Source organism: Equus caballus, chromosome 23, assembly GCF_041296265.1.
Source record: "Equus caballus isolate H_3958 breed thoroughbred chromosome 23, TB-T2T, whole genome shotgun sequence".
NCBI lineage: Eukaryota > Metazoa > Chordata > Mammalia > Perissodactyla > Equidae > Equus > Equus caballus.
The window spans coordinates 16,216,276-16,233,834 of record NC_091706.1 but is presented as its reverse complement, the minus strand read 5'-3'; the positions used below and the strand labels follow the sequence as shown (position 1 = coordinate 16,233,834).

Genomic DNA, 17,559 nt, shown 5'->3' with positions numbered 1-17,559 from the left:
GGTGAACCAAGACTATCTAATTTCGAGAAACACTACGAAGCTACAGTTACCAAGGCAATGAGGTATCCACACTAAGACATCTAGATCAATGGGACAAAAAGAGTACAAAATAGACCCACACACACATGGACAACTGATTTTTGACAAAGGTACAAAGGCAATTCAGTGGAAAAGAGACAGTCTTTCCAAAAATGGTGCTGGAACAATGGATATCCATATGCAAAAAAAAAGAACTTCTATCCATACCTTGAACCATACATAAAATTAACTCAGAATAGAGCACAGACCTAAATGTAAAGTCTAAAACTATAAAAACGTCTACAAGAAATCATAAGTAAAAACATTGGTAAACATGGCTTACACATATGATACAACTCTAAAAGCAAAATCCATAAAAGAACAAATAAACAAAATGGACAGTTTCTAAAATAAAAACTTCCAATATTTAAAAGATACTGTTCAGAATATGAAAAGACAAGACTGGCAGAAAATGTTTGCAATTCAACTATCTGATAAAGAACTTGTATCTATAATATATAAAGAACTTCTAAAACTCAATAACAAAAAAATAATAATAATCCAAATTAAAAAATGGAGGAAGATTTGGAAAGATACTTCACCAAATAAGACACGCTGAAGGCAAGTAAGTACACGAAAAGACTCTCAACATCATGAGTAACTAGGGAAATGCAAATTAAAATCACAATGTCAGTACACACCTATTAGAATGACTAAAATTTTGAAAGAATGACCATAAAAATTTAAGAACTTAAAAAGAATGACCACACAAGTAATGGTGAGACTGTAGAAGAACCAGAACTCTCACATACTGCTGGAGGGAGTATAAGATGGTATGATATCTTTGTAAAATAGGTTGTTGGCAGTTTTCTAAAAAGAAACACAGACGAACCATGTGATTTGGCCATTCCACTCCTGGTATTAAGCCAAGAGAAAAGAAAGCATAAGTCCATACAAATACTAATACACGAAAGTTCATACAGCTTTACTTGTAATAGCCAAAAACTGGGAACAACCCAAATATCCAAAAGTTGAGTGGATAAACAAATTGTGGTATATCTATACAATGGAACACTACTTAGTAATAAAAAAAAAAAAAGGTATGATTTCAAGAGATGATTCTTAAAATAACTGTGCTGAATAAAAGAAGGCAGACCCACATCCCTACCTTCCACTCCCACCACCAAAAAAAGACACAGCGTATGGTTCCATTTATATAAAGTCATAGAAAAGCAAACAAATCTGTAGTGACAGAAAGCAGATCAGTGGTTGCCTGGAGTGAGGGATGGGGTGGGAGGAAAGGAATACAAAAGGGCACCAGGAAACATCTGGGCATGATGAGTATGTTCATTATTTCCATTGAGAGGATGATTTCACAGGTGTACACAGGCCAAACTTACCAAACTGTACTCTCTATGAACAATTTGTTGTATGATGATTACATCTCAATAAAGCTGTTTAAAAATTTATAGGTGGCCTTAATAAGTAATGCTGGTGTAGTGGATAAGGCAGAAACTAAACAGAAGTGATTGGAGAGTTTGCAATGAGACGTAGATTACATTTATAGATCATTTCAAAATTTTTGGCTTTTAAGGGAATCAGATAATCTGAGCAGTAACAGAAAAGCAGAGTCTAAATATTAGAAAATCCAGTTCATGTTCAAATGGTAAAGAAGGTAAGAGTTAAGGACACTTGCTGAGGGTATGTATACGATACACTGAGGATTTCAAAGGTATGAAGAGTATAGAGAAAGTATAAACGAGTCACTACAAAAACTGGGAAAATGAACTTCCCAGAGAACCACAGTGTAAGATTGTTGGGCTCAGTTCAGTTGATGATCGATAATTTTTAGTGACATGTACCAAGTTTCTTCTTCCTCCAACATCATTCAGCTGCTCAACAAAAGTTTATCCAGGCTTGGTGTGATGAAAAGACACAAAATGAGGTCAATACATTTCCGCTATTTGCAAGAGTGTAATGACAGACAACGGGCTCTACACTGGGTAAGAAAGAAGGAGATGAATGAGGCAAAATAAAAGTCAACAACAGATTAGAGCTCTGGGTAAGGCAGAACTCTTGCGGTACAGACATTTGAGCAAAAGAACTAGTAAGATAAAATATCATTGCTGGAGAATGAAAAGTCTGAATTGATACTTTGAAATGAGAGTCTGGCTAGTGATAACATTTAGGGCATGACCATGATGATGGAGAGCGAGGGATAGAGAAAAATTCTGTTCCTTGTATCTTATAAAACTTGTTTACTTGATTTAAATCACTTCCCACTCACATGGTCTTTAAATCCGCCAATCTAATCCATCCAATTACAATCCTTGTCTAAACTCAGCAAGTATCAGTATTCCATCCACCCCTCCATATTTGCTAGGAAGTAAGAGACTTGCCTCTTTCAGCCGGTATCACACAATAAACACCTCTTTACGAGGATCTTATTTTCTAACTCCATGGACCTCACAATTTAACACTTCACTACACACTGGTTAAATCACCATAGTGTATTTGTTCAGTATTCTCAATCAGGTTACAAGCTTCGTGTAAAAAGAGAGTAGGACTCATTTTTAGAACACGCTCAATACCCATTTTCTGCAAAGCACTGTAGTAAGTGTTATACTATGTTTCTTTTCTACTCTCACAGATTTAGTGCCAAGATAGGTAGATAAAAGTATTTAACAGATAACCTCATGGTTGAGAAATAAATCTAAAAGGGGCAAAAAATAAATAGGGAGCATCTGTAGAAGCCTCTGGAGATACAGAAAGTACATAAATAACAAATTTTCTGTGGAAATTGGTATGCTTTGATCAAGTCTGATGGAAGGAAAAAAATTCAGGACAATACCTGGAAGTATGATTTCCCCCCCCTTCTTAGATCCCTGGAAGACATTTTTTCTGAGTTCTCAGAAACAATGAGTGTCAATAGGGCAAACTATAGGAGGCTGAAGAAAGATTCTGACCCTTTTCTATCTCAATTCACCTTATTGCATTCAGCTTTCTTCACAGAGCAATAGGAAAAGTACTACTAGAAATTATAATTTCCTTTAGATGAAGATCATTTGCAGTGATTCCAATTTAGTTGGCCTAAAACAACAACAAAAATAACAGTAAATATCCAGTAAAATCTATTTAAGGAGAAAAAAATTGAGAGCCAGAGGTTTTCAAACTATAACTTCAAATCTTATGGAAAACAACCTATTAATTTTAAATAGTTTACCTAATCAGTAGAAACAGCATTGCTTATTTGACTTAATACAAAAAGTAAGGCTAGTGCTCCTTTTGTTTGCTTTGTTTGTTTTTCTTTTTGTTTTTGTTTTTTGTGAGGAAGATTAGCCCTGAGCAAACACCTGTTGCCAATCTGCCTCTTTTTGCTTGAGGTAGATTGTCATTGAGCTAACATCTGTGCCAGTCTTCCTCTGTTTTACGTGGGATGCTGCCACAGCATGGCTCGACAAGGGTACTAGCTCTGCACCTGGGACCCGAACCTGAGAACCCGAGGCCACTGAAGCAGAGTGTGCAAACTTAACCGCTATGCCACTGAGCCACCCCTAGAGCTCCTTTTTAAGACACAAGCAGTGTCTAATTCCTTTCCTATAAGAAATGACACAAATACTTGAACAACGAAATCTGTTATAATGTATTACATAGTTAATAACTGGAAAACCTAACAATTTAAGGAATAAATCTTATCTAAATAGACTGCATGTATTCTCATTATAAAACATATTCAAAGCATACCTATAAATGCAAAGTGATAAACACGTAAACAAGTTGTAAACATGTTGGGGGCCAGCACAGGATAGCAGTTAAGTTCAGCACGCTCTGCTTCAGCAGCCCAGGGTTTGTGAGTTTGGATCCCTGGTGCAGACCTATACCACTCGTCAGCCATGCTGTGGCGGTGACCCACATATAAAATGGAGGAAGACTGGCATGGATGTTAGCTCAGGGCTAATCTTCCTCAAGCGAAAAAAGAGGAGGATTGGTGACCAATGTTAGCTCAATGCAAATCTTCCTCAGCAAAAAATAAAATAAAATACAACACTGTTAAAAAGGAGACATTTTTATATTTATCAATATTAATAAGCTGTCACTTACTGAGCTGGCCAGGTATTATTTAGTCTTCACAAGTTTATTGTAACAGCATTATTATTAAACCCATTTTATAGATGAGAAAACTGAGGTTTAACAGGGTTAAGCAATCTAGCTAAGAAAATTCCCGAACAGAATCAATCAGATTTTTCTTTTAACTGAAAGAGTCCACAGTAAAACCAATGAGAAAACAATTCTTGGTACATAAAAGCTCTAACAGAGACAGTGCTTTAACTCAGGGGTCAGTTAAACACTTTCTGTAAAGGGCCACATAGTATGTGTATTAGGCACCATGGGCCATACAGTCTCTGGCACAACTGCTCAGCTTGGTGACAGCAGCACAAAAGTGCCAAACAACACATAAATGCATGCGCACAGCTATGTCCCAACAAAACTTCATTTATGTACACTGAAATCTGAATTTCATATAATCTTTATGTGTCATAAAATACTATTCTTCTTTTTATTTTTTCCCCCAACCGATTAGAAATGTAAAAACCATTCTTAGCCCACAGACTATAGAAAAACAAGAGTTGAGCCAGTTCTGGCCTGCAGGTCATAGGTGGCCAACTCCTACTTTAACTGAAAAGTTAAATATTAATAAATATTGATAAAATAATATGAATATAACACTATTATTTAAACACAAATAATTTTTAAAGTAATGAGTTTCAAACAATCGCTTCATGTATTATTTCTGTAATTTATACGTACTGGTATTCAGAATTACAGTACCTTTTCTCTGATATCACTTTTAACTTGCTCATCTTGAGTTACTTCATTTCACCAGTGCAGATAATCTAAAAGAAAAACGTTGATATTAAACACACAATTCTGTTTTCTACATATTAGCTGTCATAAAAACCATACAACTGAAAGTTTTTACTATGGGCAGCACAAGATAACACTGGAAACCAAAGGAGAAAGTTTGAGTTTTACGTGCTTCTGGCAAATCACTTCAATGTGCAGTGTGTGACTACTAAATTACCTAAAATCAGCCAGTAAAATGTTATCAAAATCCTGGAGCCACAAAAATGCAAAAACCTAACATAACACACTTTATGATCTAGTGTCAAAATTTCTTTTGAAACAGTTCAAATTATCCTCCTGTTCTAATTTTCCTCCTCAAAAATACTCAAACCAACCACAGCATCCTGTGATTAGAGTACGTATTGTCCACCATTCACAGAGTAGTCAAATATAGTCACATGTCACTTAACGACAGGGATATGTTCTGAGAATGTATCGTTAGGCGATTTCGTCATTGTGCAAACACCAAAGAGTGTGCTTATACAAACCTAGATGGTCTAGCCTACTACACATCTAGGCTATATGGTACTAATCTTATAGGACCACTATCATATATGCGGTCCATCAATGACCGAAACGTCATTATGCAGCACATGACTGTACTGGTAAGTATGTATGATTATTTCTGTATGAGAACACTTTTTTAACTAAGAACAAATTGTTTAGACGGAGTAAAAACTTTCTATAACATCATCTCATTTAACATAATGCATATTTTCCTTCAATCAGTATACGCTTCATCTTTAGAAAGTACATATTATACATTTTAAAACCTTAAATCTTGATTCACACAACTTCTATAATTTTTCCAATTTATTTTGCAACTATGCACCCCCCAAAAAACTCTAGATATCTATGACTTTTATATATCAATGTTAAGTGAAGCAGAATTTTGTGGTGTCACTAAAAATTAAAATAATCTCTGCCAATTCAACAAGTTAATCACATACTTTTGCAATATTTAGTAATGCTATATTTAAAGGAAAACAAATGCAAAGAACAGAAGAGAATGTTAAACTTCAAACTGTCTAACGTAATAGATTTAGAAAATATAGGCATTCGGGATGTCCTTCAATAACAGAACTTTTACTTCAACAAAACACTATTTTTTTTCATTTTTCTTATTAACTCAATTATAAAAGAGGAAACATATTTAGGATATATGTACAAAAATTACATGGCCTGTTTTTAAAGTTGATAAGAAATTTAAAAATTGCTAACTATTCTTTCTTTTGACTATTTTAAATGATTACAAAGTCAAAGTAACTTTTTCCAACTTCCAAATTAATTAGAATCCTATACATCCAGGATAGGGGAAAAAAAAATCCTGTGTGTTTTCAAAAGTGCCGTTGTTGCCATAAACAGAAGTTACTGAAGTTAATTCTGTTGAGTGATATAACTTTCTCTAAAACTACACTAACAGCACATCTCATGAAAAGTCCACTATGAATTGTGAGTTGAAAAGGTTAATGTTGGGCACTTATAGCCAATTCTATTTCAACAGTTAAGAAATGACTCAAACTTTCAGTTCACAATAAAATAATAGTTTAACCACACGCACTTCTCTCCTCTCCTTCCGGGACAGATTAAAGTTGACAGTAAAGAAATAAAGTTATGTTTAAGCCCACAGTGACAAAAAGGAAAACTAAGAAGGCGAGGGGTACTCTGTCCAGAAGAACTCAGGAATCTCGGAAATACCAAGGACAACAGAAGGGGACCTCAAAACAGCTAACTAAAACTCTACAACTGCAAATAACCTTTTCCCTTCTCAACACCCCCACGCCTCACCAGTGTGGAAAATGTTCACCAGCCAGTCACAGAAGTAGCAAAAAATCTTCACTAGAGAAAATGACAGCCTCTGTCATTTGCCATTTGTCAAAATGAAAGAACTCTGCTGTCTGGGATTTGAGTCCCCCAGGAAAAAGGCCAGCTCTCAACCCCATCATCCCAGGGCTAAGCCAGGGTCCCTTGGTCCCTTTTTGTTGCTGAAGCCTGAGGCCAGAGTGCCTCAGAGTAAACAAAAACCCTTCTTTTTTGCTGTGAAAATCTGGGTTCATTACAGTATGGTGTCAAAGAAAGCGCAGGCACCTAGAAACAGAAGCATTACATTGTACCAAGTTTGTGGCTTTGCCAACCAAGTGTGACAAAGCAAGAAAGAGGCAAAGAAGCTGAGAGGGTATCACAGGAGTAACTATAAGAACTGACCACAGAATTTAGGTATACTCTACTCATTCTTCTTTATTGGGTCATTTTCACCACCATAAAATCGTGTTATTTCTATGTGTTAGGGGGAAAAAAACCTTCTTGGTCCCACTTCCCCAATCCAGCTACTGTCCCATTTCCCCCCTCCTGAAAGCAAGGAGTTGTTTATACACATTATCAACAAGTCTTCTCTTCCCATTCTCTCTTAAACACATCCCAGTCCGGTTTTCCCCACACCACTCCGTCAACACAGCTCCTGTCAGTCACCAAGGACCTCTGAGTTACGAAACCCAACTGGGGATCCTCAGCCTTCATCTACCGGTGCTCTCAGCAGGGTCTGATACAGCTGATCACTCCCTCTTCTTAGAAATACTTTCATTTGGCCATACCGTTTTCTGCCTACCTTCTCTTACTCTTTATAAGCCTCCTTTCCTGGAACGCCCCACGGCTAGGTTCTTTCGTGTCCTTTTCTAACTCCAGTCTCTTCCTTGGTGATCTCATCCAGCCTCATGACTACGTAACCTCTCCACTGGGGTCTCTAATAACATCACAAACTCAACATATCCAGAGCTGATCTCCTGACCTTCCTTCCCCTCCCCTGTGTGCTCTACCCTCAGCTTTTCCAACTGTAGTTAACGACAATCCTCTCTCTCCAACTGCTCAGTTCAAAAGTTTAACTTCCTGGGGCGGCCCTGTGGCCGAGTGGTTGCGTTCGCCCGCTCCACTTCTCGGCCCAGGGTTTCACCGGTTTGGATCCTGGGCACGGACACGGCACTGCTCATCAAGCCATGCTGCGGCAACATCCCACTCAGCAAAACCAGAAGGATCCACAACTAGAACATGCAACTGTGTACCAGGGGGCTTTGGGGAGAAGAAGAAGAAGAAAAGAAGATTGGCAACAGACGTTAGCTCAGGAGCCAATCTTTAAAAAAAAAAAAAAAAACTTTAACCTCCTCCGTAACTCCTGTCTCACACCCCACATCCATTCCATCAGGAAATCCTGACAATTTCAGTTTCAAAATATATCCAGAATCTGACCACTTTCACCACATCTACTTCCACGGTTAAGCCACTGTCCTTACTAGCCTCCCTTTTACCTTTGGCCCCCTACAGTCTATTCTCAACACATCTTGACTGATCCTTTTAAAACCTCGAGGAAAAGAAAGAGTACAAAAAACCTTAGCAAGATCTTGTCCCCACGCTGCTCAAAGCCCTGCAACGCTGCCTATTTCAACGGCATTAAGGGCGTGAGGGGACCACCCCAGTCCTTCCTTCCCTGACCTTCCCACCTACCCACAACTCTTCTCCCTCACTCTGCCCCAGACGCACTGGCCGGGCCTCAGTGCTGTCCTCCAGCGTGCCAGGCTCCCCTCACCTTAGTGCTCTATCAGTGCTGCTTCCTTTACCTGGAATGTTCTTCTGCCACATAACCCAATGACCAATCGACTGCCAAACTTCCTTTGCTCAAGTATCACCTTTAAGCCTATCCCAGCCATCCTATTTAACACTGTAAGCCACCTCCAGACCCCAGTATACCCACTGCCCCTTGCGTGAACCTACCCTGTCTTCTTCCAGACCATTTACCACCTTCTAATACGGGATGATTCAACGATAACTGAACACTTTGAAAACTGTACTACTCAACAACTAACTCTATGAACATGTGTCAAACCCAATTTTTAAGGGAACAATCAGGTTAGTTCTATAAACTTACAAATGCTCACTATATGCCACATCACACCACATACATCAATCCTGTACACAAATTCATCCCAGACCCTTACCAACTTATCACAATGGGTCCCTTCATTTCCTCAAAGTTTTGAGGAAAAAGCGGTGGTAACCCAAGGTTCTTGATATGTCCTCATAAGAAGTCACATGGTTTAACATCTAATATCTCAATGGTCACTGTCTGACTCTTTTTAGTCGTCTTGTAAACTAGAAAATTTAACTTTGTGTATTGTTTATTCTCTCTCTCTCCCCGCTGGAATTAAAGCTCCATGAGGCAGAAATCTTTATTTTGCTCACTAAATGCCTCCCACATATCTAGAATAGTGCCAGTACATTGCAGGTGCTAAACAAATTCTTGAATGAACAAACAAATGCTTTAAAGACTTTTGAGAAAACTGTACTACACAAATGAGCGAGAAAGTGTTCATTATTAAAAAATCTGACAATATGGTAGAAATGGTATACTGGCACACAATATCTCCCCATTTCCCTCTAGTATGTCTTTCTGTAGTACATGAGCCTGAAAGCTTTTAAAAAAAAAAAAAAAAGCAGCATTTCCCAGACTCCCCTGTGGCTAGGGTTCCAGATGTGACTTAAATCCACCAATCTCATCATCTGTGAGAGATTTACAATACTAAAATTCAGGTAGAGGCCTCCTGATTCCACAGGCAAGCAGACTCTACAGCAGCGCATGCAGAGGTCCCAGAGTCTAGGCCAGGGTTTCTCAACATGGGGGTCCACAAACTGTTGCCAGAGCTCTTTGAGAGCTCACGATTGAGGGCAGGGGGAATTTTTTTCCTTTTTTTTTTTTTTTTACTTTTATGCACCAAGCAATGGTGGCATTCACAGTAACAAAGGATTTTGTTAGAAATCAGCCATATATGATGGTGCACAGTAGGGTCATGTTCATATGGTTAGAATTGGCCTTGATAACTGGAGGCTGCATGGCACAAGGGGAGGATGGGAGGCCGAGGAGCACCAGCCTCTCCCTCTCAAATTACCTCCCCTAACCTCCTCTTATGCACTGGTAACCGCCTTACAGGAGCAAACAAATTCTGCAAGTGTAATAAAAAAATTGCAGGGAAAGTTTAATTTTAATGAAAAAATTTTTATACGCAGTTGTCCCATTCTCAATGCTTTCCTCTTGGGTGAACTTTCCAAAATGTTGACTGAATAAATTACAAGGGACCTATATTATGAAATTTTTGGACTTTTTGTGATTTTTTCTCATTTAGTTATTTGTTATGCCCTTATGTCTTATATATTAACATTTGTATTTTACATGTATGCCTGATAATCCAATGTGGCAATTTTTGAGGACGAAGTACAAGAGGAGGGCCAGTGGACAACTCCGGTAAGATAAATAGTAACAAAGAATTGTATCTTGCAAGTCATTTCACTAAACTAGCGCAACAAGAGACACACACAAAATTCCCGTCTTTACGATGAAAACTACTTGTCAATGGATTTACACATGGGCTGGTATTCCATTTTGTGTTGTCTGTGGAAAACATCTTCACAAGTACAGCAATGGCTCCAGAAATATTCAAAAGACACTTAAATACAACTTGTAGTCATGTGACAAGGTACTACTGGAATCTCAAAACAAAATAATAAAGCTTTTATTTTTAAAAAATTACACACAATGAAAAGGCTGAGGTAGCAAGTTATATAGTAGCAGAACTTGCTGACCACAAAAAGGAAAGTCACCCAATTACTGAAAAGCTAGTAAGGCCAGAATGTAAAATTACTCTGAGTAAAATGGTCATATGAGATGCAGTGAGAGAAATTTTTAAAGTTCTACAATACAATAACAGTAGGGTAAGTCAACATATCAACATGTCATGTGATATTAAAAGCCTATATAATAAACAGAAAAACAAGTTTCTCTATGCAGACTAAATGAGTCAACAGACTTCAGCTGTAATATTTATAAGATTATATTCTACATGTATTATGAATTTATAAATATTATAAGATTCGAAAATGGGTAAAATCAAGAAAACTTTTTGGCTATCGAGTGCTGACCAAGGCCAACAAGGACAGGATATCTAATGTTTTGTCCTCCTATCTGGAAACAGAAGGTCTGTGTTGGAGGAACTATGTTGGCATCTGTACTGATAACGTCCCATCAATAGTGACTCCACGTGAAGACTGCCACTCTCGCTGGGGAAAAAAAACTGACTTCACAATACAGTGTTTTCTTCACAGAGAAGTGCTAGGGTCAAAAGTTCTGAGAGATGAAAAAAGTTCTATTTGAAACTATAAAAAATGATTAACTTTATTAGACAAAAACCTGTTTACCCAAAAATGTTTAAAGAACTGTGTGAGAAGCTAGACAAGGGCAGACACTGTCCTGCCGGCGCAGGGGTCCCGTGGCTGCGCAGAGGCGGCCTCAGTGGCCGGGGCCCAGTGGCGACCCCGGAGCACCCCCCAACGCAGCCGCTGCCCCGCTGAGCGCCGAGGAGGAATGGCAGCCGAATGGCCAACATGGGGACATGTTACCGCCTGGAACGACTGAACAACTCTGCAAGACCTGAGAGAAAACGTTTTGATTTCAAGTAACAGGACTTTTGGGAAAACATCATGTGACAAGAGGAAATCATAAAATGTTTCTCCTGCTGCTGGGGCTTGAAAGTGAAGGGTGATCTCTGCAAATCTCAAGTCTTGCTAACGAGAGCAGCAAAACTAAACAGCACTCTCCCTTCCTTCAAACAAACAGAAGCCTGCATCTTCTTCCTCCGCATCTTCTGCTCAGGCTGAGGACTGGAGGAGGAGGAGGAATCTCACGCGTTGCGGGCTGTTTATACACTCACAGTGAGATTCACTAACCCGCCCTAAAGGAGTTCTGTAGTGTCCTACCAATCACACGACAGTAATGAACATTGGGCGGCAGGTGTTCAAACTTCTTAAGAAAGGAAATTTTTTTGTTGCTAACAAGCATTAAGAGCAAGAAGGAAATCATTTCATGTCAGTTGAAAATGAAATCTGTGAATGGTTATTTCAAGTTCCACAAAAGAAAGCAAAACAAGTTTCCCATGAAGGCGATAAATTTCATTTTTTAGTTTTAAAAAATAACTATTATAGAAAGCCTTTTCATAAAAGATCGAGTAAACACATATATATACACACACATATATACAATCGTTTATAACTTCTGGAGCTATATTTGAGCCTCACTGTATGAGCTGACAAAAAAAAGTTTGTTTTTTCAAATTCTGGTATAGATTATGTCTTAGGTTATATCTTTATTAATATTATTTTGGCTCACAGTTTTTAGTAGCTTTACTATTTGACCTTGTCAATAATTTTCATGTTGTAAACAACAATTAATATCAGCTTACAGTGGTACTGGCAAACGACAGACCAATGGAATAGAACTAAAAGTCTAGAAAGAAACATATAGCTACGGCCAATTAATTTTTGACAAAGGTGCCAAGTCCATTCAATGACAAAAGAATAGTCTCTTCTATTGCTGGGACTACTAGATTTCCACACATACAAGAACGAAGTTGTACACCTATGCACAACATATATAAAAATTAACTCAAAATGGACCAACAACCTAAATATAAGTGCTAAAACTCTTAGGAGGTAACATGGGGTAAATGTGCATGATACTAGATTTGACAACAGATTCTTAGCTATGGCAGCAAAAGTCTAAGCAACAACAAAAAAAGACAAATTGGACTTCAAAACTAAAAACTTTTGTGCATCAAAAGACGTTATGAAGAAAGTGAAAAGATAACATATGGAATGGGAGAAATATCTGCAGATCATGTATCTGATAAGCATTTAATACACAAAATATACACAGAACTCCTACAACTCAACAACCAAAAGACAATCCAATCTAAAAATGAGCAAAGGACTTGAACAGACATTTCTCCAAAGAAGATACACAAACGGCCAATAAGCACATGAAGAGATGCACATCATCATTAGTCATTAGGGAAATGCAGATCGAAATCTCAATATTACTTCACATGTACTAGGATGGCTATATTCAAAAAAACGGTAAATAACAAGTGTTGTCAAGAATGTAAATAAATTGAAACCCTTATATGTTGCTGTGTGGGAACGTAAAATGGTGCAACCACTGTGGAAAACAGTTTGGCAGTTCCTCAAAATAAATACCATATGACTCAGCAATTCTATTCCTAGGTATATACCCCAAAAAACAGAAAACAGGAAAGTAAACAGATAACTGTACATCAATGTTCATAGCAGCAGTATTCACAATAGCCAAAAGGCAGAAACAACCTAAGTGTCCACAAACAGATAAAAGGACAAACAAAATGTGGTATATTGAGACAGTGGAATATTATTCAGCCATAAAAAGGAATGAAGTTCTGATAAACGCTACAATATGAATGAACCTTGAAAACATTATGCTAAGTGAAATAAGCCAGAAACAAAACAAGTACTGTATGCTTCCATTTATATGAAATATCTAGAACAGGTACATTGATAGAGATAAAAAGCAGATTAGACGTCACCAGGGACAGGAGGCAAGGGAGAATGGAGAGTCACTGATTAATGGTAATTAGAGAGTGTCCGTTTGGGGTGATGAAAAATTTTGGAAATAGTGGTAACAGTTGTACAACATCAAGAATGTAATTAATGCCACTGAATAGAAATGGTTAAAACGGCAAATTTTATGTTAGATATATTTTACCACAATAAAAAAGAATTACAAAAACATTAGGTTAGAATATTTATTTCAACTAAGTCTTTCAACCCTACCTTTAAAAAAACTGAATCTCAATTAGCTTAAGCCAGGTTTTTAACAGAAATTTATTATCTTCACCATATAACTTTTTAAAAATCAAGAAAAGAAAAGAGATTACTTTCCAGAATAGTAAGCTAAGTTTTACCACTTGTTTGTTTTCCAAGTAAGGTTGGTTAAAGTCTTTTTTTGTGTGCTTTAAATAAAAATAAAAGTACTCTTGCACATAGCACATACAAATGCCATACTTTATTAATACCTTGTATAGTAAAAATTTGTAGTAAGACTCCTAGACCTACCTGTAAAAGTAAAAAAATTAAAGTGGGAAATTAAAGAAAAGGAAAACTTGTTTTTTCTATCTGCATTACCAACTCACATTAGAGTTTATATCCCTTGTGGGGTTGGGTATCCTCACAAAAGAGTAGACAACTTAGATGGCCAAAATAAACAGATGCACAGAAAAACATCATTCTCTATCAAAAGAGCATTAGCCATCATCACTGACGTACTGTATTATAAGACCTAAAATGTCAAGTGCTGCCCGGACAGCTTGGAGCCTCCCAGAGCCCCAGAGGACTAATGGGGGTTCTCCCACTCCTGCCACACGCGCCCCCACCCAGCGGGAAAGGCTCCCGCTCCTCACCCAGCTAGGGCCACTATCAGCCAAACCAGCTGCACTCCACTCAATCCTCAACCTAACTAATTTCAGTCCCCCTGCCAGCCCTCAGAATCATTCACACAAACTAATCACACCCTCCCAGGAGGAGATGGGTTACTTCATCCTTTGTTACTATGAATCCTGCCTCCCACAGACCCCACGGCTGGTTCACTCTATTCCCAAGTGCAACACCCATGCGGCAGGCAGTAGCCTCTCTCCCAGACTGTGAGTATGTATGACTAACACATGGCTGTCAATCTCATCTGATCAGTGTCAGGTAGCAGCCATCTCACACTATTTAGGACAAGAGATCCCTCCTTCACCAATGGATTAAACAGGAGGTGATCGGAACAATTATTTTACCTAAACTCTCTGTTCAGAATAATATCACAGCCGTAGATGCTATAATTTTTATGGAAGAGCTCCCTGAGACCTGAAAATTATTTCATGGATCCTCCAGGGCATAAAGATTGAGAAACGCTAACCTAGCCTCTCATATGCAGGGCTGGTGCAGACCAGAACAGGTGCTGGTCCAGTGTGGTTCTACAGCTGGTAAGTACAGCAAGAGACTCCTGACTACCACAGCCTCCTGACCACAACAGTTCCCCGATTTTAAAACAGCAGTGTGGTTCTAGAAGTGAAGATCCAGAAGCAACTGCACAATTAGACAGGAGGCCTCTCAATCATAAAAGAGAGAACACCTTCCTTGGTTTCTGAGTTCTGTGCAGAGATTTCGGGAGGTGTTCCTTAAAGCTCAACCTGGGGTCTCTTTCTTTAGATCAAACGATTCCGTAAACCACTTAATACCTGTCCCAGATACTGATATACTGTCCCTCATCTTCAAATTCACTCTTGCAGGCTGCTCTCTGAAAATGGGTTTGCGCCCTTTAAATAGTAATTTCTTGGCCAGTGGCATAACAATAACCTTTGTCAATAGAGGGCACAGGAAAGACACTGCAGTGGAAAAGGATTTTGCTTCCTGGTTCCAGGGTGCTCACTTGGCTGCAGCGGGCAAGACTTCTCCAGGACCCAGTCCTATAACGAGGATGGCTTCTCCAGGACGCAGTCCTATACCGAGGATGGCTTCTCCAACACCAGGCTCGTGATGCAGCATGTGCAGCTTCTCCAACAGGAGGCCACGCAGTTTTGTAGCAGAGTGCCTCTGGCAAGACATCTCCCCATGAATAGCCTTCCCTGGCACCCTAGAAGGCGGATATCCAGCAAATTCCACCAGTGCCACAGCACAGCTACTTGCCTTGACCTTGCCCTTTCCAATAAGGTCTAGACCTCAGCAGGAGAGGGGGCCCACTCTATCTCATTCCTGGGGGTAGTCACTGCTCTTTATATCAGCTATTCCTATATTCTTTAGTGTTATCTTTACTTCTTACTGGTAAATCCCTCATTGCTCTGATCCTCTGTTATAGTCAACGATTCTTTATATTAATCTTTCCCTATTATACTACTATACTGGTTTCTATCTCCTGATTGGACCCAGACCAATACATCCCAACAATTCCTTAAGCTATTTAGTATCCTAAAGTAAAAAAACTCTCTCAGCTTAAGGTATCTAGAGCGATTCTATTCTTTAACTGAATCTTCACTGTTTTCTTCTTCAACAAAGGATTGGCGGGGGTAGGAGGCAGGGGGTGAATCATATAATATCCTCGGAGATGAGATAAATCCGTGACATCATTTTTCTAAATTGGGAAATGATACTAATTACATACAGCCAGGGTTCATAACAGCTACTGATGATTATACTCCTAGGTCAGCCTATTAAATACTCTAATTGTAATACTAATTCCATATAAGAGTGTTATCACTCCTGTTATGCCTAACCACTATTTAAAAACTTAGTCTACAACGAGTAACCACTTCACACCCATCAGAATGACTATAGTAAAAAATACAGATAACAAGGATTAGCAAAACTGTGGAGAAGTCGGAGCCCTTGCACACTGCTGATGGGAGGTAAAACGGCGCGGCTGCTTTAGAGACGGCCTAGCCGTTCCTCAAAAGCCTCAACAGAAAGTGACCATACGACTCGGCTGTTCCATTCCTAGGAGTGTACCCAAAGAAACAACACCTCACAGCCACACAAAGACTTGGAAACAAATGTTTATGGTATTGTATTTCCTAGTAATGGAAAAGTGGAAACAACCCAAATGCACATCAACCAATGAATGGATAAATAAAATGTGGTATATCCATATAATGAAATATTATTCAGTGATATAAAATAAAAAAGTACTGATATGTGCTACCAAATGAACTTTGAAAATATTATGTTAAGTGGAAGGACCCAGTCACTAAAGGCCACATCATTATGATCCCATTTATATGAAATATCCAAAATAGGTATATAATCTACACAGACAGAAAGTAGATTCGTGGTTACCAAGGACTAGGGGAGAAGGGGAGGGGGGAGGATGGATGCGGGTTTCTTCTTGAGGTATTGAAAATGTTCTAAAATTGATCGTGGTGATGGTTGCACAACTCTGTGACTATACTAAAAGCCACAGAACCACATACTTCATATTGTATGAAATTGTATGGTATGTGACTTATATCTCAATAAAGCTGTTTTAAAAAAAACTCAGTCTCTGCAGGAACTTTCATAGTTCAACCATTCCTAAATTAGGATTAGGGACGTATGCCCTCTGTACCTCAGTGCCTGCTTCCCATGATAGAATACAACATCCTTTTACAAAAGATCTAAACTATTGACCCTCTTTGGGTCTTTCAAAGGTGTACTCTGACTTATTTAGCCAGCAGAAGTTTAAAAAAAAGAAAAAAGCTGCAGTAAAAATCTATGCTATTCCATACAAATTCACAGTATATATTTCCCAAGTAGGGGTAGGGATCTGTATGAGTCGACTTTTATACATTTAAAGGTGGGCTCATACTAGAATTAAATGTGGGAATTTGCCCCTATCAGCAGAAAAATCCTACAAGCATTATCAACTTGCCCTAACTACCCTATATGTAAGGAAAAGCAAGCAATTTTGTATACTCTACCTCAAGAAAAATGACACATTTTGCATCTTCTAAATTTTTTAGATTTTTCCTGCTCTTTTGCTCTTAAATAGAGCTAGTTCCAGGGGCCGGCCCAACGGCATAGCAGTTGGGTTCCTGTGCTCTGCTTCAGCAGCCCGGGGTTCACCAGTTCAGATGCCGGGTGTGAACCCACACATTGTTTATCAAGTCAGTCTGTGGTGGGCGTCCCACATATAAAATAGAGGAAGATGGGCACAGATGTTAGCTCAGAGCTGATCCTCCTCAGCAAAAAGACAAGGGGTGGCGATGGATGTTAGCT

At 38.7% G+C, this 17,559-nt stretch overlaps 1 protein-coding gene across 9 annotated transcripts in view; it reads right to left on the bottom strand.

Annotated features, from left to right (window-relative positions):
* The window catches only part of AGTPBP1 (ATP/GTP binding carboxypeptidase 1), a 175,155-nt gene that overhangs the window by 146,980 nt on the left and 10,616 nt on the right, over window positions 1–17,559 (bottom strand). For 7 of the 9 annotated variants that reach the window (XM_070248715.1, XM_023627123.2, XM_023627125.2 and 4 more), the window contains one exon: window positions 4,849–4,913. The exons of 1 other annotated variant lie outside the window; for it this stretch is intronic. In XM_070248715.1, coding sequence (XP_070104816.1) covers window positions 4,849–4,880 — 32 coding nt within the window. In that variant the 5' untranslated portion in view covers window positions 4,881–4,913. Of the gene's footprint in view, window positions 1–3,004; window positions 3,109–4,848; window positions 4,914–17,559 lie in introns of those variants that run through there. One more of the 9 variants, XM_070248717.1, reaches the window with a different exon arrangement.